General features: G+C 40.1%; 1 protein-coding gene across 8 annotated transcripts in view; it reads left to right on the top strand.

Moving 5' to 3' along the window:
• csmd3b (CUB and Sushi multiple domains 3b) overlaps positions 1-26,697 on the top strand; it is a 408,609-nt gene that overhangs the window by 250,564 nt on the left and 131,348 nt on the right. For all 8 annotated transcript variants that reach the window (XM_074614488.1, XM_074614493.1, XM_074614494.1 and 5 more), the window contains 4 exons: positions 2,041-2,128; positions 2,303-2,427; positions 14,189-14,310; positions 25,721-25,824. In XM_074614488.1, the coding sequence (XP_074470589.1) occupies positions 2,041-2,128; positions 2,303-2,427; positions 14,189-14,310; positions 25,721-25,824 (439 nt within the window). The remainder of the gene's footprint in view (positions 1-2,040; positions 2,129-2,302; positions 2,428-14,188; positions 14,311-25,720; positions 25,825-26,697) is intronic.

The following is a 26,697-nucleotide window of genomic DNA, read 5'->3' as shown; positions in this document are numbered from 1 at the left end:
TACTCCTTTCAACCTTGACAAAGGCATCATAGACCAGAGCCACTCCTTCTGTTCTTACCTTTCACAATAAAAGCCCTAGACATATGATATTTAAAGGCAAGTATTTAGCATTTTCGTGTCGTTTATTCATCATGCCCCCCGATGTGCATTATTTTTTATTATCCACCCCGAAAAAAACAGTGGAAATTGAGATTCAAATAGCAGATACCATTTGCAGCCTAATGCTCAGCAGTTTAAACATTATTATTATATTATAAAAACATTATGTATTATTTTCTTCCCATTTTCCTTTTTGCTTTGTGTTAGTGAAGTATTTTTTGAGCTGTGTTCTCTACTAAAAGACCTTGTTCAGATGAGGTGAACAGTGGCTTATTACAGCAGCATAAATAGTGTTTAGACATAAAAGCTAGGTGAAGATGAGTTTAAACTTATCGAGTGAAGATTTGCGGAAAACAAAAATAATGAGACAAAGAGGACATCGTCCCTCTCCATCCAAATAACTTAAAATGAATTATACTCTTCCACAATCAAACATAATTGGATCATACTAATGAAATAAGTGATCAACAGAATACTGCCACATTTTCATCGAATTGCTGCTTTAGAAATGAGCTGAATATTATACTACACCAAAGTGCATGATTAGTGTTGTTTCCCTGTCTTTTGAATATCAGTCCGTGCATTTGAATATCAAAATGCACCACGGGGGTGTTTTGTTTGCTGTATAGTTGAAGTAAATAAGCACTCAAGACAGTTTTTCCCTCTAGTAATATTCCACTGACAGCAGGCATTAGGAAAGGATGAACGAAAAAAGGCATCAAAATCTTCAGAGTGGCCTAATTTTACATTAATTTGTGTGAATGAACGATGAGGAGAACTCAGGGATTATTCAAATAATTTTACTCTTCGCCGTGATCTCATTAAGAAATGCGAGAGATCCCGTCACGCGGGGCCTTACATGGAGTAAAAATAGGTCATCAATGGACTCCAGCTCATTAAGATGCTGTATTACAACTACTTATTTTGTTGTGACCTGCTAGAAACAGCTCTGTGGCACATGATGGTTCCTTCTCAGACAAAACTTTTAATGAAAAAGTTTTAATTTAAAATGTGTTTTGAATTGGAAAAGTTTAAAAATGGAAAGCTTTTGAATTGGAAGAGTTGTTTGCGTTTGGCATTCTTTCACTTACCTGACAGCTATGCTAAGACACACAACCCTTTCTCTCTTTGCTCATCCACACACACACACATACTGTCCGTTGCTCAAAGTTAACCCAGCAGCTATGTTTCTTGAAAGTTTTAAAACTTTCAAATGCTTGAGAGAAATAATAGACTCTGAATGGTTGAGTTTTATGGAAATACAAATTCCATACTGTAGTGTCTTTAAAGGACAGCCAATGAAATAATAGCTGTGGGGTTATTTGTATGGAAAAGGAGGCAGGGGAGACCGAGTGACAGGAAAAGATTAAGAACCCAAACAAGCAAGCAAAAAAAAAAAGGTAGTAAAACAAAGACAGGGGAAATAAATAAATAAAAGCTACATACATACTGTCAACAGCAGTATTGTAATTAGAGGAAGAGACAAGAGTAGAGATGAATCTTGTCAGACGCATGTGTGTTGTGATGTCGCAGTCTCAAAGTATTTGTACAGTTCCGTCTTGTCTGTGTGATGTTTGGAGTGTCACTGTCAAGATTAGCTCTTGTGTTTCTGCGAGAATTAAGATCGTATCAGGAGTGCCGTGTCGACCCTGTCTGTCTGCCTACCTAGCCGTCTAACCCGTCTGTCTCTCTATCTCCTGGTCTGTCTGACGATTTTCTCCTTCCACCTGTTTCCTGCCTGCCTGTAAAGTGAATTAGTGTCGAGGCAGGCAGGCTTCCAAAACCGAAACTAAAAGTGGATTGCCGGAAATTTCCTGCGGCCGTCTTGTCTTGTGCTGATTGCTACCAAATGACAGATGAGTCACTTTACTGTAAGTCTTGTCTGTGCCTCATTCTGACCTGTCTGTCCCTGGCTCTCCGCCTGTCTGTGTCTCTGTGTAGTAAATGAAGGTGGTGTGAAACAGGCATCTAACTCCTGCCCTGACCCGGGAGAGCCAGAGAATGGAAAACGCCACGGCAGCGATTTCAGGTACAATTTGCACGCTCAAACTTCCACACAGGGACTTTAAATTAAAATTGTTTGAATTCAGACATAGATGCAAATAAAGTACATAAAGTATATGCATTTACAAAAAAATGCTTGTCCATATATATTTCTGTTCGTCTGATTTGGTGTACTCCCTCTATGTGTGATTGTATGTAGCATTGAAGGTGTGGTGCAGTTCAGTTGCGGAGAAGACTACGTTCTTCAGGGCAGTAAAAAAATCAGCTGCCAGAGAGTTGCCGAAGTCTTCGCAGCCTGGAGTGACCACAGACCCGTCTGTAAAGGTAAGAAACGGCTCTCAACATGCGTCTAAAGTGTACAAATTACTGACACCACAGTAACAGATAAAGAAGGATGAAAATGGCAGTAAGCACACATGCGAAGGTAAGAAAACACTCCCCATGTGCACTGACCCAAACTGTTGCCTGCGTGTTGGCCTGGCCTCTCCTCAGGATGGCTTTGTAGTGCTGAGTTTATAGTGGAAAGAATCCCAATTCAGTTTCAAGCCTCTGGCTATGAAATTATGAAACAAAACACTTCATAATCCAATGTTTGCCGTGTAGCGCCTCACCAACATGCTGCAGTTGTATGCTTTCATCACGGGAGTTATGATAGTGATTGTTCAGGACCCGAAATTACCCCCTCTATCATAAACACAATATACTGTGGATAAACACCACTATAAACAAGCTCCAGGTCTGGTCATTACTGCTCAATATACCTCACAAATTGGAATTTTGCAACACAGTTTTAAAGGTGACACAAGATCTGCTCATACATACAGTACAGCGACAACAGTGACTACCTATTTTAACGTTTAATGGGGACACGTGCATTTGTCATCTTTTCTCTAAGTGCTCTTATTATAATTAACATGCTTCAGCACTGGTTCCGGTTTCACATCTGCCGCTGTTTTACACTTGCAACACACACCCACTCCCATATGCACACGGGCGCATGCACAGAGGGAGCGAGACAGAAAGAGAGAGAGAGAGAGAGAGAGAAAGAGAGAGAGAGAGAGAGAGAGAGGGCGTCTGTCATGTTAAATGCCAAAGTCGTTTGTCATGTCTCCCTTCACTAGGCTTCAGACTGTGGCTGGAGACACATACTTTAACATAAAAACCAATATTCACTGTGAGTGTGTGTGTGTGTGTGTGTGTGTGTGTGTGTGTGTGTGTGTGGGAGAGAGAGAGAGAGAGAGAGAGAGAGAGAGGGAGAGAGAGAGCTTCAACACCTAACTAATAATCACTGAGATATGGAACTGCAAGGGAGAAAAAAGTAGGGACGGAGGAAGTGAGGGCGGGGAAACAGAAGGAGGAGAGGAAGGAGGCAAGGAACAGCTGAAAAATGTCACACCTACTCTTTCTGCTTAAATTATAACCCCTCTGTGAAAGTAAAACTCACTATATCCATCACAAGGCATTAGCATATGAACGCCGGCTAAAGTTTTGTGCATCCGATATGAGATTAAAACTATTGAAACATAACTCCCACATGTAGATAGAAATGTTAAATTGAACCATTTGCAGCTTCCCCATTTTAATCTTACTGTATAGGATGAAACACTGAATGCATCAGACCTGAATGATGATTTTGTGATGTGAACGTTATTACCTCCGCCAAGGCCGCACGTCAACGGATCTGTACTCTATATCGGCCGATACCCAAAGCCTAGGTATCGGAATTGGGACTGAAAAAGTCAGATCGGTGCATCCCTAGTTTTTGCTTAGTAGAGAAACTTTCTCTCTATCGGCCCACTACAGTGAGAGGTCAAAGTACGAGGTCAGCTATAGAGTAGCGCTCTGGGAGTTGGTAGGGAGACAATATGTTGCTAAGGGACACCTGAGCAGGGCAGGCATAGGCCGTGCACTCTTGCCCCTCTGGTTAAAGGACACTGTCTAAACACAAGCCTTGACAGCTACCCTGGGTCTCTCTTGTGAACCAGACACACAGGAGGACTGACCTTCATTAAGCTTTTTTGTTAGCATGACAGCGCAGATCGTTGTACGCCGGCAGGATATAACCTGGCCAAAGCAGTTAGGATATGTCTGGCTCACTTGGGCTCTGATTGGTCCCTGCCAATCAACCCTATTACCAAGCTCATTATCAGAGATATTATAATGCTGATACCCTTTGATTGGCTCTTTAAGATTGTTAATGGCTCTTAGGGATTCATCATCACTAAATACTTTACTTTATAATGAGCAATTAAATATAGCTGCTGGCATTAAGCCAATCAAGTGTCACATTTACCTGCATGTGATGATGGGCTAAGCCTCCCAAAAGGGACAAAAGTCACTGATGTTGTCCCCTGAAGCAGTTAAAAAGAATGACCTCTATCACTGGGAAACAGAGGGATCAGTCCTCAGTCAGCGGGGATCTTTGTGGGAAAGATTTGTGAGCAGGGTGAGACACCTTCAGCGAGCTACTGTAGCTTCTCAGTAGCAGGCGTGCATTGTTAAAAGCTCTGTTGAATCTAAAACACAGTCGCTGGTATTCCCAGCGCGAGCAACTGTTCAGTGAGCAACTTTTTTTTTGACAAAGCCATGACAAAGTGCACAATCCTGCTCCATGGTTGTTGCTAAGTAACTAGTGACTCTGCTAGTTGATCTTTGTTATTTTTAGCATCTCACAATGGAGGGCACTGTTACTCCAGCATGGTCCCCTAATGCCCTAATATAAGCTTCCTAACTCGGTTTATGCTACCCTGTGCTAAAAGGCAAACAGTGGGAACAACTATTCATGTTCACAGGATATGACAATTTTAGGTGCATACTAGAACATGTTTACTTGCTTTAATGTTCTGAAAACACTTTATTTTTCTCATATTGGCTGTGCTGCAACACCTTTTTTCCACCCTCTTTCTGAAACGCTCTGTTTGAGCTCCTAACCCCCCATCCTGAAAAGCCCAGACTGCTCTGATTGGCCTGCTGCCCACTCCGTTGTGATTGGTCAACTGAACCATACTCTTTGGACTCCGCTCAAGCTCCGCTCTAACTAGCTTTGTTTGAGGACGTGCCAAACTAGCTGCTAGGCAGGTATTATGCAAATGTGTTAGTTGGTCACCATGTTGCGAAGAAAAGGCGGGACTTCAAGCAAGGCGTTTCAGGAGCAGTGTTTCTGTGGCATGGACTTTGCTCTTTGTAACTTTGCAGGCCTTTTACATGCACAAAAAAACAATATAACACACTAAAGGAAAGGGAAAAATCACAAAAGCACAATAGGTCCTCTTTAAATTATCCACAATTCATGCTTGATTAGACAATATTGTTGGAATAGAAGACCCCGTTTTCTGCTCATGCAAGTACTGCTGAGTGCTATTGTTATGCAGTAAACCTCTGTCCTACTTTGGTGAAACAGAAAGACATCCATCTTCAAAAATCTCATAAATCCCAAGATAACCACATTGAGGTTGCTTGAAGGACAAGTTACATGTAACACTGGAATCCTATCTTTTTGACAACATTGCTGAGTCTTTATTTGAGCTATATGCCAAGATCACTCAAGAGAGAAAACAATAAAGAAAAACCACAATACTATGCAACTGTAAACATTGCAAGTGTACATTTAAAGCTTGAAATAGGGTGTTTTGGTGGCGGTGGCTTAGCTGAAAAGCATATAAAAGAATATAGAGACTACTCCTCTATTTTTAAACTTGAAATCTGTTTCCCCTCAGGGACAAAAATCCAATATTGAAATTCCGAAAATAAAAAATGCCTCAGAGGCAAAAGAGAGTGGCTAGTCTAAAGCTAATAGACTGTGAGTATAATAAAATTTGCTGTTGTCTAGAAGGCTTTTATTTTATACATTCTTTGCTAGATGCCCTTTTTAACCAGTCAGCAACCAGGATACAATAATGACATTGTGTAGACATGTCCAGTCAAGAAGTGTAAGGATTTCTGACACATCAGGCTCTCTTACACTGAATGCAAGTGCATGTGTGACCAATTCGTTTTTGAAATCTTGTGAAACACAGTGGCAAACACAGCAACATCTGGAAGAGGAGCTAGTGCAGGACTACATTGTTAGTATGATACCATAGTATGAGCAGGTGGGGTGATGGTGGGCTTCAGTAATGGCCAGACATCAGCTCATCTCATCTTCTGTTTAAGCAGCAGTTTCTGGCCTCTAACAGAGAACCTGCCTATGATAAATATAGAGCGATGCCTACAAAAGCTCTTTAAATCTTTTGAAGTTTTACAGAGACGCCGCAATTTCTGATCATGCAGTTTGATTAGGGGTGTCACGATTTCGATTGTCATCGATCGAAATGAGCTTTTGATTTCGACAAAAGTAGGATTGGCGATGCTTGTTATTTTTTCTCTCCACCCCTGTCTACTTGTGCGCATCCGAAGAAAAAGAAAAGACAAAGAAAAAGAAAAAACACTTCAAAGACAACGCGTATCTTATTGGTAGCCTGCAGCTGCACTTTGGCCACTGCCGGAGTCGGAGATGATGAACAAACAATAGAGCTCCTTCCCTGAAAATCAGAATATTTAGAAACTGCTGAAACCAATGGAAAGAGAAAGAAAAAAGAGAAAGAAAAGAACGCTCAGCGAACTGTTTGGCGAATTCAGCCTATTGCGCCATTTCTACTTAAAATCGATTTTGTGTCTACATCGCTTTGTACGGTAAAGCATGTGGGCGTCGACAGGGACTTCATGGTGCATTCAGGTACACCTCGTTAACTCTTTTCTAAAGTATCAGGCGTGATACCATGTAGCCCTAATCTTTTTAAAGAATTTGAAAATGTAAACGTCAGGGCATAAAACCGATGATCTGTTGATCTCTAGGAATCAATACTCCATAGTCTAACAATGGCATAGCTGTCAGTGCTGAAACAAAAAAATAGAAGTTTAAAACAAATTAAATTATTGCCTTTAAATTGAAAGTCGAACCATGGAGTTGGAAAATTGTGACACCCCTGATCTAGACAACGGTTTTGGACAGAGATATCTGTCCAGTTAGGCTACAACTGCAGTGAGTTGTAGTACAATAACATGTTTCTAGTGTTATTATCATTCAACTATATTTCTGTTTACTAAAGGGTATACTCCAAACTATTTGCACTGTATAAACATGAAACCTGTGTGGCTTACCACTCAAGTGTGTGGAAAAATACAGAAGGTTGAGTACCTACTTTGATAAAAATTTAATTAAGGTACCTGCTATGTTTGAAGCGGTGGTGTGAGCTGATGGAAATACCAGTGCAGTTTCATTCCAAAATGTGTAAGCCAACAAAGAAATCATGCTGCATCTACATAAACACAACCTGAGTAGCACCAATCCATCCACTTTGGCATAAGAATGTTCATTGTAAGCCATCAAACAGATGCAAGAGCAGAAATATGTACTTGATCCCAATGAAAATGTCTGTTTGCACCTCCACTGGCTTTACAGTCGCAAGCAAATAAATACAATTTTGGAATGAGTTCAACAGGTAAGCCAGTGTGTGAGAGCGGAGAGCGGCCATAATTGTATTTCATTACATGTTCATTTGAGTGAGAAAACATTGTGTTCTCCTCTGCACAGTGTCCTTATTTAGCCTACTTTGTTTCATCCTGTTGAACAAAAATGGAATGAGAGAAAAGGCTTTGTCTAGCTGAACACAGCTCATATTTGACCTTTAGATCCAGACCAGCCAATAGCTAAAGTGGGAACTCATGAATAGCATTGTGAGCGAGGCAATCTGTCAGGTAGCATCAAGCCAGCTGACTTATTAAAGGGTCACCTCTGTCAAAACACTTAAATACAGCTTAATGTGTCGTTTGGAACATTAGTCAGAAAACAAAGTGAATGTATCTTGAAAATGTACCCTTTATATATCAAAACAGTGGACCAAAAGAAAGAGACAGATGAAGATAAAGAAGAGAGAGACAGAGTGGTAATCACTTTATTAAATACAACAAAACAATCGCGGAACTAAATACAAATAAACTACAAAAAAACGCCATCAAATCGCAATGTCCTTCTGTGCAGTCCTCCAACACTTTATGATTCAGAGAGAGACAGAGACAGAGAGTCCATGTGGCACCTTGATAAATGGACAGATGGCGAGGCCACCAAGCCAACTCTCTCTCTGTCTGTCTGTGTGTGTGTGAGTGTGTGAGTGTGTGTGTGAACTCCAGGGAGTTCAGTCGATCTGCCCGAATATACCGACTCAACGAAGAGTGCTGTATGTCAACCCGATACACACACACACAGACACACACATGCCCATATGTTGACTTCAAACAGGAAAGAAACTTAAGCGTACAGGCATTGTACAACTACACTAAATGACTTTGTGCGTGTGTGTGTGTGTGTGTGTGTGCGCGCGTGTGTGCGTGTGCCCATTAAAGCTTTGACCAGAGCGAGGGCCATTGGAACGCTGCGTGCCAGCTTAATGATGTCATCAATCATTCTCTGTGTCCATTGGTCAGTCTATCTGCTCCCGTAGGCAGCCTGTTAAAACAGCCAGCTCGGCCTTCCTGCAGAAGCTCCTGATCTCTAATCTGACTCAACACAGTGGTTTAAGTGTGAACACATGAACTTGGGAAAAAGTTTTCATCTTAAAAAAAATCGAAATTGAAGTGTATTCCACTCGTATGTAGTTTTTTTTTTTTCTACATTGTAATATTCATCCAAAATCAAATTTACTATGCATGTTGATACCATAAAAACTGTCAAACACACTCCCTGTAATTAAAATTGAACATGATCGCTTGTCAAGTAATATTTGTTTCCTTGTTATCGACATGAAAATAGAAGATGCCCCCTAACCCATTCTGTCAAAACCATGATTTGAGGTTTTCATTTTAGCTTACCTGTCTAACTGGTTAAAAACCTTAATGAGAAATTTCCTTTTATGGCGTTATTATCTTTTAATAATTAATGTGATTTAATCATGAAGTTCCTTTGATAAAGAAATTAGCATCACACTTAGCTGTCCCCAAGGCACACCATTGATTGATTCCTGCCATATTTAGCTGGATAGTCTTCCAACTGGATGGAGTTTACTTGATACAGAGGACAATCCAAACCAATAGTACTGTATTGGTAAAAGTGTGAAATAATGATTAAGTTTAAATAACTTTAAAACATTCAGCAGTTAAGAAAACGAGCACTGGGACCTAAGATATGTTTGTACCAAGAGGATGTTGCTGGTGGAGTAGATTTGTGTACTTTCGGAAACTCATCCGTATGATTCGATTTTTTATTTTCTATTTGATTTACCTCACCCCCAATTCAGTTTAAATGCTCTCTGGCTGGGCTGCAGGGTCAGACACATAATCTGGAACAGGTAGGGGTTAAGTGTCCTTGGTATGCTTCGGCGGTTATTGCTGTATGGATGATTGAACCTGAGCCCTCCACTGTGGCGACGACTCACTAACCACAAAGGCCATCCTGCTGAGAAAACAGCAGTACTAGACCTTGAGTGTAAGGCGGAGATCAGACAGAAGGAAACACTTTCTGCTATGCTAGAATGGAGAATCAAGTCAAAACATTGTGAAGTTGGAAATTCAGACTCAAAAGAAAAAAACATTTCTCCCTGCAACCTTCCCAATGCTTATGGGGAGTGTCAATTAGCCTATGCTCTGAAGCCATAAAACAAAACTTTGCAGAACTGTGAGCAAGGCCATTGGAGCTACACTAAAGGCTTTGGCAATGTGATCCTTGCCTGAAACATCATTTCATTTTGGTCCGCATCCCAACGGTTTATGAGTGTGCGTGTTTGTGTGTGTGTGTGTGTGCGAATGAGAGAGAGAGAAAGTGAGAATCCTGGGGGAATCCAGTTGATCTGAATATATAAATTCAAAAGAGGAAATGTTGTTACACACACACACACATACACACTGCGGTTCCTGCCTAGAGCATTCAGTTAATCTCGCTCGTGATTCCAACAATATGCTTTTAGTACCAGATAGACCTCATCAAAATTTTTAATTTGATCTCGAATTCATTATCGCTTCAATGATAGTGTGGCCCTTCTGGCTTCAAGCCCTCTATACTGTGTGCCAGCATAAATAATGATGAGGGAGAGAAAGAGAGACAGAAAGAGACACGGACGGAGACAAAGCTACATAGACAGACAGACAGACAGAGGCTGTAAGACAACCATTAAGAAAATACTCTATTACTATACAAAAATAAGCATCTTACTTAAAGCTGCACAGTAGGTTTTTATTACTAACATTGGATGAAATGACTATGTGTAATATAAAAGGTGTCGCTCTTAGTGACGAAAAAACACAGAGAAATACCACCCAAATGTGCACCTCTGCTGAGCTTTTTAGTGTCTTTTAGCTGATTGTTTTGTTTTTCTGGCCTGCAAACTCAGCTCTCATCAACCTAATGTCTGGCCGCAGCAAGCAGATTTGTTTTCAGTGAAAAAGCTCTGATATACATACTATACACTACTTGCCCAACATCAAGCTGCAACTTATGGGTAAACAAAGCAAAGTTTAGCAGCTGAAGAGCCAGATATGTTTCTTCGGACATGGTGGAAACCAAAACAGAGCAAAAAGAAGAGGGAATATTGGATTTATATGCGTCAGGTTGTCAGAAAAAAAGAAATCCAAATAATGCTACTATCAGTTGGATATGTTAATAGCCAATCGTTTGTCAACAATAGGTGAGGCAAGCAACTTTATAAGGTGATAATGGTTCAATGTTGTGGTTGTTCAGTTGCGCCAACTACTCATATAATTAGAGTAGTTTTACATATATATGATGTCTATACATACATACTGTATACATCAAATTTTATAATCTGATGTTTGTATATAAAATCTTCACCAGCAAAGTAACCAGTAACTTTAGTGGTCAGCTAAATGTAGTGAAGTAGAAAGTACAAAACTTGTAAAGTAGTGGGGTAGAATTCATAATTATACATCATCAATCCATATCCGAAGAGTGAAACATACAGAAGGCACAGGCAGAAAGGGACAGGAAGAGACATGGAGAGAAAGAGAGATAGACAGACAGGTAGAGCAAATGATAGAGTGTACTGTAAATCATATAGTACATACAAAGGCTGATACAGGGACCAAGACAGCGTGAATAAAAGGCGAGGAGAGACAGACAGACTGATGCGGGGAGACGCAGAGAGACGGGCGGAGTTTAATATAAATTATGGGATGTTAGCTCCTCTGGTAATCCTGGTGATAACTCTCTCCGCGCTATCGCTATAGCAACACCGTGCCCATTTTGCTCTTGGCACGGCGATGGGATGGCCATTCGTTCAGGCCACGCTGATTGAGCTGTCAACGCACACGCGCCCAGTTACAAAGACACACACACTTAGAGACATGTAGATAAGTCATTTTTCACGTGCAGCTCAAACACACACTTCATCTCCCGGTATCAGTTCATAAATTGCAGCGAAGCCGAACACAAGAGAAGGTCAACTGAAGATGCATTGAGAATTAGAGAAACAAGCATGAACTTGGTTCAGTCAGGGGGAACTCAGAGAGACGGGGATAGCACGGAGACGCAGACAGAGAGTCAGAGAGACAGACAGGAGAGGTACAGGGTTGTCTCCAAGGGATCTTGTACTTGTTCCGACAGTCTCTTACAACGCCACACGGACGCACCCCATTACACACACAAAGAAACACAAACACTGTGGTATGATTCTTTTACTTGTCCCTTGCCTTCATTCTAACCTCTAAGTCACAGTAGTGATTTTGCGTGGTTGTGTGAGAGTTTGTGAACTGTGTATGCATGGCGAGTATGTGTGAATTATGTTTGGGTGCACGTCCTTGTAAGTGTTTTATTCACATGTGACACGGCTAAATGTGTGTGCACGCAAGCCTATTAGTTTAAGTGTTTCTTGGCTGCACAGTATCGCATGTGTCACTGCATGTGCACATGTACTCGTTTGTAAAATGTGACCATAAAAGCATTCCCGCTTATGTGCTTTTGTGTGTGTGTGTGTGTATGGCTGTTAACTGTTTGTGTTCCCGCGGCCTACCTCTGAACAAACTAATTAAGGAACAAACACTGCTTCAAACCAACCAGAAAATTACCTCCCAACTCTAACAGGACGACCCAAGGACAGACGAGCAGGTTCTCTATCACATCCAGTCACAACACACAGCCTAATAAAGGCTTGGTTGGCTTATCGAACAACTAGCATGTGTCATTTTCAACACCCCACTGAGTGTAGCTTCACAGTTAGTGTTTGTGGGTTTGTATGACTTTGTGTTGACACACAGTGATATGCTTTAATGGAATTACATTAATACTCTCAATTCAAACCGCATAGCGGTGATGCCAGATTGGGCTTTTTTGATTAAGTTGACCTAGAAAGAAGAGTGTTTTGCTGGTAGGTGAGATTTTGGCTGCTTTTTTCCAACATTTGGCAGGGTATTGAAAATATCGTTTTCACAATATTACCAAACAAGCTGTCACTTTACGGTCAAGAACACAGATACACAATTCAGTAAACGTCCTTGTGCCCACGCACTATATATTGACTGATTTCATTTGAGAAATAATTGTTGTATTCTGTCATTGTGAGGGATAACGGAGGACCTTCTTACCTTGATGTCATTATCATCATTGACGTGGGAATTTGTGTATTTGGTTGTCTGACTGCACTCTTTTGTGGGTTGCGATAGATTTTTTATCTAACATTTTATCTTGGTTATTTGATGTGTTTCCTATTGCGCATGTAATGGTTATATGGTTTTATAAGGGTTTCTGGAAAGGTTATGATTTGGGCTGTTTTTTTATGAATTGGGCAGGTTTTAAAGGAACAATATGTCGGACTGACAGCTGGCGTTTAAAATGGTTAGCAGCAGTCCAAATTCAAAACATCGGAGCTGTGGCCCGTCCGCTCCCCCGGTGTGACTCATAGCAGTTAGCGCACGTTTTCGCAATTTGAGCGTTACCCTCTAAACATGACCGCGTTATCCACTTACCACCAGCAGTAGTCAAAATCACTTCACCGGCTGTGTCTCAAATCCTCGCTGCCTCGATAACCCAGCTGCACATGGACCACAGAGAGATGTGCCGAGGCTTTTTCAGGTCCAGTAGAATCTAATGTTATGTTATCTCTGTTGGTCCAGTTCGTTAGCTTCCCTCCATGGCTACAGAAGGCTGTGATTGCGTGCCAGTTTGTTTCATATGTGGCAACGGGGTGTCGAAATGGGCAGTGGACGGGATCACACCGGCCAAAACGAAAACAGACGTTCTAGACCGGAATGGACATTTCAAAGGAGAACATATCGGCTGTAGCGTTGTTGCCTGAGAAGCCAGTATTTCAATTTAGCATGTTTCCTTAATCTATGATGACATGTAATGCGTATTTTATGATTTAGTACAGTATATGTATTACATATTGGTCCTTTAAGTTATGATTGGGCTGGAAACTGTCAATCTGATCTGGCAACACTGCCGCATAGTTGTACACTTTTACAGTACTGAACCAAATGTAGCTTCATTGCTCAAGAAGAAGAAAGCCTTTGTATCTGTTACATCTTGTACCTAAGATGTGCGTTGTCCCAAGCTACACTTTCTTTTTTCTTCCTCTTTTTAAGATGGAATATAATTCTTACCGAGCTAGTAGTTGGAAGTTGTTGACTTTCAATAGATTCTGAGAGTAAATTGCTGGTGAGTGTCTCTATGAGTCAATACTACCTAATCCTGTGGTATTTCACAGCCAATAGCGTCCAATTAAGTACTTCTGTCCAGGGAGATGTCGCTGACAGTATCAATAACATCTTTCTGACCTTATGTTCCTCTTTCTGTTCTTGTCTGCATTTGGGTCTCTTCTCTCTTCTCTTTCTGTAACCACACTCTTAGCATTGCATTGGTGTCACTTTTAATTGTTTTTACTACGATGCTACTTTGATCCACAAACTATGCTATATTTTGCTGTTGGATTTGTTCAGAGAGTCTGTGGCAGAGCACAAACCTAATGGCTTAATTATAAAGGTAATTGTCTCTCTCGTGTTGTGCTGTGACTCAACAGTACACAAATTGTTGTTGCTAATACCGCTACAGATTTTCTGCAGTTGCTAATAACAATGACATTGTGTTTTTTTCTTCTGTTCACAGTGAAGACATGTGGCAGTAATCTTCAAGGGCCGTCAGGAACCTTTACATCTCCTAACTTCCCAATTCAGTATGAGAGCAACGCACAGTGTGTGTGGATAATTACTGCTTCAAATCCCAATAAGGTAAATCCCCTCTCTCTCTCTTTGTCTCTCTCTCTCTGTCAAACAAACACTGAAATTCAAATTGTTGATGTAAATGAACACACATTGCTATTTATCATTTTGGAACTAAATGGAATATGACCATAATGTGACTTCATCCACTCCATCATGTGTGATTTATACACTTGTGCCTTACCCATAGAAGCACGTATACCCATGTGTTAACACTTTATATTAAGGTACACATATTCACCATTAACTAGTTGCTTATTAGCATGCATATTAGTAACATATTGGCTCATTTTTAGTCATTATAAATCACTTGTTAATGCCTTGTTTTGCATAACAGTCTTTTTTTTAAGAGTTTTCACCTCATTAAGCTCCTAATTACTGCTTATTGATAGTAAGTAAGGGAATTGTTATAAATGAATTATGTTCTGTTAATTGCATAGACTGTATAAAAGAAGTGGACATAGTCACCGTCATGTCACCTATTGGTTTATGCACTGCCGTTTTGAAGCCTCGAGTTCGGCATCTTGGTTTTTGGCTGTTGCCATCTTGACTTCTATACAATCTGACTTCTTTTTGCAACCAGAGGAGTCGCCCCCTGCTGGCTATGAGAAAGAATGCAAGTTTAAGGCACTTCCGCATTAGCTTCACTTTTCAGACCCCGACGTTGCCCACTGGTTAATTGCAGTAGTTGTGTGCTATACTGGATTTACTAAGCGTGAAGAGGAGGCAACTTTAGAATAGGGAACCTGTGTGGGTTAATAAATGTCAAACTACTAGTGAATGAGTTATGAGCAAGACCTCACTTTAGAATGGTGAACATACATACATAACATACATAGTTAGAACGACTTAATTTAGAGTTATTTGGACACTATTAACACTTGTAGTTTTCTGTTTTATTACATAAGAATAAACCATATTTATTAAATGTTATTAAGGGGGAATTACTAATCTTGTGGTACTACCACTTTATAAGGCTCATACTGAGCAAAGCATATTAAGATCATAATTCATGTATAACAACTTCCTTACTTACTTTCAAGTAGCACTGGGTAATATGACAATATATAGCGTCGTATATATATTTCTGTCATTTCTATTGCGATATAGACTAGGCCTTTGTTTATTTCTTTTTCTGTCTATAATTTCACTGTAAAACATTTTGCACTCAAGTTCTTCAAATTAGAAAATACTCAGTACTTTTCATTTGTATTTAATTCACACAGGAGTATACACAAATATTTTAACCATGTGTTTATTTCACATAGACTATTTATTTATTGAATTACCAGCAAAAGCGTGCTATATCGTCATATACAGTATATTGGGAACGAGAAATGACGCAACCTATATCGTGATAGAAGATTTTGGCCATATCGCCAAGCCCTACTATCAATAAACTGTAATTAGGAGGTTATTGAGGGAAAACACTTAGTTGATGGTCTAGTAGTTGTAGAATATATTTATGCAGAATAATGCATTAATAAATACTTTTTTAATTACTAAAACAGAACTATATGCTACTAATATTCATGGTAATAAACAACTAGTTAATGGTGAATATGTGAACCTTTATATAAAAACAACAATACAATTTGTATTGTATTGTAAAGGTTCTTCATTATGAAGCTATTTCAGTAAACCAACACAAGTGGAATCCATTCACTATTATATGGAATCCACATTTGTAGCATGTACAGAGTTGATATTTTACATGTAGGCTGTGATCACATTACTCCACACAAGTGTATCCAAGCTAAACACATTGAGGGGGTGATGATGATAACCAAACTTAAAGCCTACAGGTGAATGTTGAGATATAAGTGGGTCTTGTGAAATATTAAAAAAGCAACAGCAGCATTGGCAGAGCAAGAGTGGGGAGCGCTTATCATCTTAAAGTGTGCCATATTGTACCAACAGTGTGTTTGATATACAGTATGCTGCAGTGAGTACAGTATGTCATGTGTGAGCGTAGCAGCTCAGCTCAAGTCGTCTGCCTGGACTAGCTTTGATCTAGCTTGCAGGCTTTGCTCCGTATTAATTTTATGCATTCAATGTAATTTTAATCGGTAAAACACAGCAGTCCTTACAGGCATTTACAAAGTTAGTTTAGCATCATTTTTACATAATTGAAATGTGTTTGATAATAATTCATGTAGGAGGAGGTACTGTAAATTACATGCTAGTCGGAGCGTATCAGTGTCTAATTCGGTGTAATCGGTTAATCCTGCAAAGGGGGCACACGATAGGCTGGAGGTTAGATGATAGCTGCGATTGGTCGCTCAGCGTCCCAGGAGAAATCTGATTGGTATTCAGGATACACTTCCTTATTCCACTCAGGGTCACTGTGGTGACCGCTCTGTCGTCAATGGCAACACCTGCGTCAGCACCATAGGGACGCACATACTCACACGCACACACACAGAGATACACTTTAACATACATGCTAGTGCTCAAATACACACAGTAGCTCTTTTAACACCCACAAAATACACACACACACACACTCACACTTTGCTGCTTTGCTCTCTCCCCCCGACTCTCTCACACACCTCTCCCTGTCACAGCCCAAGGCCTCTGGTTTATGGCCTAGAGCAATACATTCTCCGTTGAAGGCTACAATGTATATGTGACTGTTGAAGGCTAAAGCACTAATACCCTCCTGCACCCCGTAGCTTGCGTGCGTGCATGCGTGTGTGTAATGTGCACCAAGAAGTTGAAAATGAATGTGTATGTATTATGTATGATTATGGATATTGCCAAACACGTTGACCTGGATGAAGACCAGATCAACTGAAGCTACATCAAGTCATTTTTATGGCCCTTTATCGTTAAAAGATTTACAGAGAGCACCCTATCATATGCTGTAATGTTCCATTTCATTTCATGTGCATGTCATGCACCATACTGAATCACATGCATGTCTTTTATCACACCACATCATATATACAATATGTCACGCATCATGTGCGACGCTTCATCAAACTTAAGGTCGTCACGGGTCTGTAAATTTGTACAGCAGCTGTCCTGAAGGAGATGGACGTCCTCTTCAGGACAGGCCTTTAAGTCGCAGTGCCCTGAGGCAGGGGTCGAGTGGGGTCCTGGGACCCACAGGGGTCCTTGAGGGGGTTCCAGGGGGTCCACAACAAAAAGGGGAATAGTTTATTTTGAGTATAATTCCATACATAAGTAGGGATGCACCGATGCTCGGATCGGATATCGGGCAGATATTAACTTTTAAAGCTGGATCGGGTGTCGGTGACAATGGAGCCGATCTATTCAATTCAATTCTATGTTTATATACTATATACATTATATACTGTAATTTGAATTGCTCTTTAAGTTTTGACCAATTTGTTGCTGCATTAAAAAGGTTTACACCTGAATTGTAATTCCTGATAATTTTGAAGATTTTTAACCAAGTTGCTGGTGTAGGAGTTATTATTTTAATAATAAATAATAATTCAGTAAATGGATATCTATGTATTTATTTATTAAGAAAGCAATGTTTAAGTTAAGCCCGATGTTGCCTTACACATAAAAGAATGATCCCAGTCACTTCCACACAGTGAGGCATGCAGCTTCTTAATTAAACACTGGTATTGGATCGGTACTCGGTATTGGCGGATACCCAAAGTCTATCACTATTGGTATCAGATGGGGGACCCTGGAAAAAAATCCGTCACTGGTCCAAGTCTGGCCAGTCATTCTCCTCTTTGCTTCGCACAAAATGCCTAAAAAGTCATCTTAAACAAAATAACCTGACCTGAAAGCAAGTGGAAATGGTGGTCACATTCATCAGTTAGACACGTATAGAAATTATGTAAGAGGCTTATTAATACACTAAGCCCATTTAGAGAGCCAGATGAAGTTACAAAGCAAGAGAAAGGGATGAGCATGACAAAGAGTGACAAATCATTTAGTACAACTCCAAATCAGCTCCCATCCTCATTCATGTTTCATCTGTCTTGGTTGTTTTATTCATGCGGGGCACCTGTGAAGAGGCACATATGAGAGCATTCATATTAATAATATCATAAAGAAACTTAAACCTCAGTATGTAAATGTAGATCTTGCTCGTGGATTGGCATCGTTGGTACTGTAAGACTTGTCCTACTGTAAATTTTTGGCAGAATTTAAAGAATTTAAAGTTGCTTTAAAGTTGGTTTGAGCCAATAGCATTAATCAATCATATCGAGGATATACTTTTTTTTTTTTTTAAATAGTAAGTTCATATTATATAGTTTGGAAATACTTCAGTGACATGCATTATGATTTAAAGGAGCCAGCTAAGTATTATTCTGAGAAGAGCTGTACTTTAACAAAGCCAATATCGTACATTACAGTACACATTTATTTAATGAAAAGGGGGGATGTAATATTATAGAGCTTTTTAATATATTGGAAATTAAATCACATAAATGACTTTACCACACAGTACATTATATTGTAATGATTAATTTTTTATTTCAATTTTTAAGTAGGACTGTCAATCAATTAACATATTTAATCTTGATTATTCGCATGATTGTTACACATTTGTTATTTGTTAAAATGTGCCCTAAAGGGAGATTTGTCAAATATGTAATACTCTTATCAACATGGGAGTGGGCTAATATGCTGCTTTATGAAAATGTATATATGTATTATTCAAAATCAATTAACAACATAAAACAAAGACAAATATTTTTTCCAGAAACCCTCACAGGTACTGCATTTATCATAAAAATATGCTCAAATCGTAACATGGCAAACTTAAGCCTAACAAGCAAAAACAGCTGTCAGTGTGTCAGTGTGCTGACTTGACCATGACTTGCCCCAAACTGCATGTTATTATCAGAAAGTGTGCATGTCTGTAAAGTGGAGACTCGTGGGTACCCATAGAACCCATTTTCATTCACATAACTTGAGGTCAGAGGTCAATGGACCCCTTTGAGAATGGCCATAACAGTTTTTCCTCGCCAAAATGTAGCACCAGTTTGGAGCGTTATTTAGCCTCCTTCGTGATGAGCTAGTATGACATGGTTGGTACCGTGAATTCCTTATGTTTTTTAGTTCCATATGATGCCAGTTGCTTCACTCTAGCTTTAAAACTGAGCCCGGTACAATCTCTGGAATATCGATTGCGTTAAAGAAATTAAAATTAACTTGCGTTAATGCATTACTATCGTGTTATTTTTGACAGCCCTATTTTTAAGGTTACAAAAATGCATTATATGGTTTACAGACATTGGTCACCTTCTTGTTAAGACTTTCCTCACAGTTTGTGTTGAGGACATTTCATTGTTTTTAGGAACATGATGGTCGAGGAACTCACAATCTGTCATGGCTCAAGTGAGTAGTAGCAACAGGAAATTGCAGGTTCGGAGACACATCTCGTGGAGTCAACGGCAATTTAGTAGTTCAAATACAGGCTTATATCGGGCAGGTGGCGGAGGCAAACAAGCAGTGGGGAATTGGCAGGTAAACAACAGGTAATAGGCAAGAATAGAGTGGGAGCATTAATGATCTGGCGTACTGGCAGTAAAAAGCTGTCCTCAATTAGGAGGGAATGAGGGGCAGTTTAGTGGGCAGGTGAGTGGTCAGTTGATCTCCTGAGGAGAGAAGGCAACGAGATACACAAACACCGTCTGGGACCCGGAAAAGAGAGAGGCTGAAGAGTAAAGGAATAGTCCCAACTGAGCCTGCCTCTCCCACTAGCTTTTTTATTGCTTGTACACGTCTCTCCCTATTTCATCCTTTACTCCTTTTCTCTCAATCCCCCCGTCTCATCCTTCTTTTTGTCTCTTTTTTACACAACCCATCCCTCTCACTCCCAGAGGCACTGTCCCCAGAATTACCCAGATTCTTCATTAAAGAGCTCAAGAGCCTGAGACCATCATATTATGGAGAAAAGAGAGAATAGAGAGAGGAGGATGAGGGCACTCATATCACTCTCTCCATTCCCCCTACATATTCTACATTTCTCACTGTCTCCTTCTTATACTCTGGAGGTAAAGACACTCAGGGTTTCTATAGCACTCCCTCTTGTCTCTTTGTCTCTTTCCGTCTCTGTCAGCCCCGTTCCTCTCCATCCCTCTCTGTCTGCCCACACCCTCTCTCTCTCAAGTTAAGTGTTAATGGGGTTCTATAGCTCTCTGATGTTATTGCTTCATTTAGTTTTGGCAGAATGAGCCTTTAGAGCCAATTCATTCTCCCCTGTTCTCATTTAACCTTGGGGATGGCATGACGGGACGGCCATCATTATACCTCTCTTCTCCTATCTTCTCTCAGAAAAACAGATCTTACTGTACTATTGTCTTTTTCTTCATTTTCTCCATCATTTAGTTTCTCCTTTTGTATTTCCCGTGTCACCCAAAGCACTTTCTTCTTATCATCTGTTTTGTTTTTCAGTTCACTAGCGAACATGCAAATGCTAGGTCATGCTGTGTTATATAAATTGACAGCGATAAGTATGAACTGGCTTTGCGTCACTTCATACGCATTTGCATGCACAGTGTAATGCATGACCCATGGATAGAGGAATACTACTGCAGTGCTGGCATGCTGCATATTTAGTTAACACTGCTATGACCAAGGAAAATGAATGCAAGGATATTTGGTAAGAAGGGAAAGCTACACTTTTGGGTAGGCTCTTTGCAGGGTAAGGCAAAGGCCAAATAGAGCGCCACCTTCTGGGGGGGCGCTGGTCACCCTCTAAAAATCAGAAAAAGAAAAAATGAAATAAGAAATGCCTGTGAACACACTTCCTAATGTTCTGCATTGAGGTAACAAATGAACAAATAAAGAAAGTAAGAAAGAAATACACTTTTCGCCCATGTAACTCTCATTGTAGAGAGTTTTTAAGCCAACAATATCAGGGATCAATTTTTTATTTATATTATAATAAATACAGTTATTTATGAAAATAAAAATCTTAAATTTTTTGTCTTGAAACCATTGAGATGTCTGATGTGTATTGCAGTTTACGGGGCTAGTGATATGGTTCTGAGGGATTGAAACCCTAACCCTAGAGTGGCGCCGGCGGTGGCAGCGTGGGGGCCTCCAAATTCCAATTCCGCCTAGGGCACCAAAAGGGCAAGAGCCGGCCCTGGCTCATTGTACTGATTTACGAGCACTGAATTCAGTAATACCCTGTAGGCCTACAGAAATAAAATCAAACATACACACCGAAGCCATGAGGCAGAAATCACAAGACAAAAAAAAATCACTGCACCGGCTTCTTTTTCTTGCCGTTAGTCATCAAAATGACGTGCTTCATCTTCTTGACAAAACGAGCGGCGTAGCACTTTTTTAGGGCTCAGGTTTAAACATGTTTAACATTTAGTAAAAGAGCACTGTGATTCAGATTTTTCAGCACAGTAGTTGCATAGCAACAGTAAAAGTCATTGCCTTACAGTACATAGTCTTTCCCACAGGTTTCTGTTCAGATTGCTATCTAAAAAGGAGGCACCTGGTGGATTCGGCTCAATGAAACATAAGTAGGGGGAAAACGCTAAGTTGCAGCGGGCTCTGGCCATCAGTCTTCATCAGCTAAAGCCCGGGTCTTCTCGCAAAGGTGCAATTTATAGCGTCTAGGCAGAAACATGTTCAAGGGGAGCGGGCGGCAGGGTTTACTGTAATACTGTCACAGACAATCTATTATTCCCCGGCCCTGTCTGTGCCCTCTTTGCATCACTGACTGCCTCGCTCGCCAGGTGTTTCAGATATTCCTACAGTAACTGTATCTTCAAAGTATCCCCAGATCTTATTATGGTATGGGTAGGGAGGAGCCTCCCCCACCTCATTGTCTCCACGACAACCAAAGGAAGTGCTTTATCAAGCAGAAATCCAATTCTGTCGCCTCATTGGCTAGAAGCCATAGATGAATGGAAAGAAGGAGCAGCCAATTAGAAAGAGAGAGACCAAGAGGGTGACAGCAAAGAGAGAGGGAAAGATAGGAGGATGGAGGGGGAGAGATAGAGAGAGAGAGAGAGAGATGGATGTTTCTATGAACACCAACCTATTAGAGGATAGGAGAAATATGTAGAGTGTTCAGTTTCATATATCGAACACACACACACACACACACTGAAAGAGATACAGAACGCACACATAAACACTAACCCACACACTCTCAGTAATGAGGTTCCAATCTAAGTTGACTTCAGTACAGCGTTCACACACACACACACACATAGGCACAGTGTAATGCAGTTATATCCCAGCTGTGTTTAATGCTGTGTGAACAGTGCTGATGTGGCATTAGGGTGTTCTGTAAAGGACGTATACAAGGAGATAGATGGTCCAGTTTCCATCGTCAGAACACACTGGCCCTCCTCTATCTTTACTGCGTGAACAAACAGGTCCGGTCGTTTTCCTGCCATAGAAACAAAGAAGGCTGGATGTTCTCCATTACATAGCCAAATAACTAAGCCACTAATGGACATTATTTCTAGCCATTTCCATTATATGCTACTCGCTCAAGAACTGCTCCCCTGCTCCTGTTTGATTTGTTGATGCCTTTATTGCTCTCACCTTGTTTTTTCAAGGCTCTTTTTTATAATTTTATACTCCAAGTGTTTATTTTTGCGGCCGTCCGCAGACTTACAAAGGTATTTCTCATATGTAAAAAAACAAATGTAATCTGTGACAAATGTGTTTCCTTCCAAAAATAACTGAGAATGCAATTTAGTTGTATGGTAATGTAATTTTTCATGCTGTATTGAAGAAGACTTGAAACTAGCGATTGAGACCAACAGGTCATGTTTACAATGTTTACTGAGGTAATAAATCAAGTGAGAAGGTGAGAAGTAGGGTCATTTTCTCATAGACTTCTATACAATCGGACTTCTTTTTGCCACCAGAGGAGTCGCCCCCTGCTGGCTGTTAGAAAGAATGCAAGTTTAAGGCATTGGCTTCACTTTTCAGACCAATTACTCATGCCCACTGGGCTTAATATAAACCTTCTGGGATATTTTCCAGTAGAGAAGCACTGTCTGAAGTTCTTCAGGAAACCATGAAGCATGTAAAAGTCCAGAGGGATTTATTTTATGGCATGATATATATTTTCTTTTCAAATCATAATTTTGATGAGCCAAAAAGACTAAAGTCGGTATGAAATCCGACAAGTACATCACTTTTTAACATGCATACTGAGCATGTAACTACTAAAGTGAGCTGGTTATTGAAACAAGAATTTCCAACGTGATATTTTCACTATGATAATCATAATGATTAACCCTTTAAATGCAGGATCTAGTCTTGCCTTTGGATAAAATATGTAAAAGCATTCTCTGCGTATACCGGTGTACCTTATTCATCATCAGACTTCCTGTTGTATTGAACGCCTGCTTTGGGCTTATAGGAATATTGTGATAAGTGTGAAAATGGTGAGTATGTAATCACGGAAATAGACACATTAATCTCCACCAAGCTGTGCCTGTCTGTATAAGTGAATGTATTTCTGTGCGCGTGTGTGTGCTTGCCAGGGAGAGTTTAGCAGGTTTGTAAGGTGATGCTTTAATCCAATCTGCCTCACATGCCGATAAGACTGAGTCAGCATTGTGAGCAGCGGGCAGATCACTGCTTCATCTTTGTAACCCCCCCCCCCACCCCTCATTCAACTGCTCTCTGGTCACGTCAGGTGATGGTGGTGTTGGTGCTTGCTTGATTTTATTTTGGTATGGCTTCATCATGTAGACGTAATATCGCACAAAAAGTACGGCGGCTTCTGCTGCCACAAGCAAAATAAAGAATTAACTGAGCTGCTCGGTGTGGAATAAATAAAAATCAACCCCATGAACAAAAGCGAATCAGGCGACACTGCCAACAGATAAGCAGTCAAACAGCAGGTGCAAGTGGAAAAGGCACGGCCGCTGTTTTGTGTGCTCAGTTTTTTCATTTGTTCCTTCTTTCTTCATGGAATCAGTGGTCATAGTAAGAATAAGCTGATTATACTTCATGTCCCCAGGGTGTCCAGGTTGCAGATAGTGGAAGGCAAAAATATAACTACATTTACGATGCCTGACTCAAAGAGAATGTTTGAATACAGACTACAAAAACAGACGCTCAGAAATAAGAAGATATTGATAAGCACGTAAATATGCTCACTGTTAACACGCCAGCATAGAGGAGAGTCAGACCAGTGTGATGTTTGGGATGTTTTTGAAGTCCTGCAGCAGAATATTGAATCTGGAAATCTGTAAGTTCCTCACAAGGAGAGAGGAAGAAGAGGAAGGATGGGCAGAGTGAGGTTTCCCCCCGAGGGTCAAGTCAGAATTCTAGTTTGAAATATTCTAACACTGCACATTGCTCACATCAAAGATATGCTCATTATTACCCACCACTCCTCTTTGTTGCCACCTCCTCTCTCCTCCCTTCTTCCATTTGCCTCCATCTCCTCTCCCCCTTTCTGTCCGTCTCTTCTTCCTCTCCTCTCTCCTTTTCTGTCTTCTTCTCTGCCAAATGTGTTTCTCTCTGGTCTGAGATGAAACAGAAAGTGTTGGTTTAATAATTCCCGATCAGAGTTTCGAGCTCTGCGCCGATTCTCCTAGCTTCCAGTGCAGCGCAGGAGGTGTTTCTCATCTCTTCCTAGTTCTTCTTGTAACACTGAATGAACTCATACCACACTGTGTGATGCATTAATGAATTCTAGTGATTCACCTTTGGTCAAGGGTAATTCCCTGAGAGGGGAAATGTGTCTTTGATATGGTCGTAGCTGAAAGTCTAAATATAAAAACTGCTATGGAGCAGACTGGTTATGATTGGGGTCAGTGGAGGGCAATATCATTTCATGTAGTTTCTACTTTTTCTTTACCATGCCTTCCATTTTTAATCTGTATGTTGCTTTTTTCTTATTTCAGTTCATTTTCAAAGTCATTATTTCAGTAAATCTGTACTCTGTGGTATCAATGAATTTACCACAGCTAATTTCCCTAAAGTCAAAACATTTGACATGAGACATAAAGTTGTAATTTCAATAAAAAAAGTCACAGTATTACAAGGAAAAGTTTAAACGTTACAGCAATAAAGTTGAGACAAAGGCAAAAGTTTGCATGTCGCCCCCTCCCTATCTCCCCCTTTCTAAACTGTCCACTGTCCTATCAATAAAGGCCTGAAAATGCCCCAAAAAAATAAATTAAAAAAATAGAAGAAAAAAAAAAGTGGTGTTCATTTGTTGAGATTATTTTACAGAACAAAACATGTAAATATCATAAACGTGTGTTTACTGCAGAGCGTATTTTCTGCAATAATACAAAACCCAATGAAAAAAATCCCATTGGCTTTTTGTCGAACTTCTAAACTGATGTCTCTTAAACTGGGTTCAATAAACATTACCATATGCTGTATGGTTCTGATGTCTTTAATTTTGTCTGGTTCGGGCTGGAAGTGGCTTCAAACTGACGTGCATGTGTGTGTTTTTGTGTGTGAACTTTAGGTAATCCAGATCAACTTTGAAGAGTTTGACCTGGAGATCGCCTACGATACTCTGACCATAGGAGATGGAGGGGAGGTGGGAGATCCTACAGCTATATTACAGGTGTAAGTACACTATCCTTTTACATAATCCCATTTAAGCCCTGTGAAAAGTTATTTTTTTTCTAATGCAAATCAAGAATAGTGTGTGTCAAATGTAGACAGACTGTAAAACCCTCAGAGAAAAACTTGAGAAATATAGCAACTTGACTTTGCTACATTATTCCTTTATGAATAAGAGGTGGGAAATCCCACACTTTATAATCTCTCTAACAATGCCAACATGAACAGTGTAGTAGCTGCTTGTAAAAGAACAATTCTGAGGCAAATTATATGTTTAATTTATAATTCTTAGATTATTTTTTACTTTATAAAAAAAACTCCCAATACCCTTCAAATTAAAAGAGGTAGTTAGCAAAAAAACACACTCAAAGAGTGCTTGAAAATCATGCATTTGAAGTTCAATTGTCTTCTTAGAGCTATAATGATGAGATACGCACAGAGCAGGGTCTGCTGTCGCACCAGGCAGATTATGGCTACAAAACAGCTTCAGCAAAGTAATGTCATGAGATAAACTCCTTAGAGATGGATGTAATAACTTTCAGAGAACGTGCTGCCTTTGCTGCATTTTTGCATTTTCTTTTAGTGATTTTATAAAGCAGATTGTGCAACACACAATGTGTTTCCATAATGACCAGCTGCCGTCATGAACAGCAGCGCTATTGTCAGACTATCAAACGCTTCACAACACAGTTAACATGTTCCACATAAAGTCTAAATGATTGGAATAAAAATCTCTACCAAATCTCCTTTTTCTGCTTTGTCCATTTTCATTCTGGTTCTTGATTTAAGCCATCAGCTGTCAGCTACTGGAGCTCGAAATCCTCCATCCTCTTTGGTCGCAGTTGGTCACATCGTAAAACATTAGTCTGCATTATA

The sequence above is a fragment of the Sebastes fasciatus genome, chromosome 17 (genome assembly GCF_043250625.1).
Source record: "Sebastes fasciatus isolate fSebFas1 chromosome 17, fSebFas1.pri, whole genome shotgun sequence".
Classification (NCBI taxonomy): domain Eukaryota; kingdom Metazoa; phylum Chordata; class Actinopteri; order Perciformes; family Sebastidae; genus Sebastes; species Sebastes fasciatus.
The sequence above is the reverse complement of the archived record's forward strand: the minus strand, read 5'-3'. Positions and strand labels throughout refer to the sequence as shown.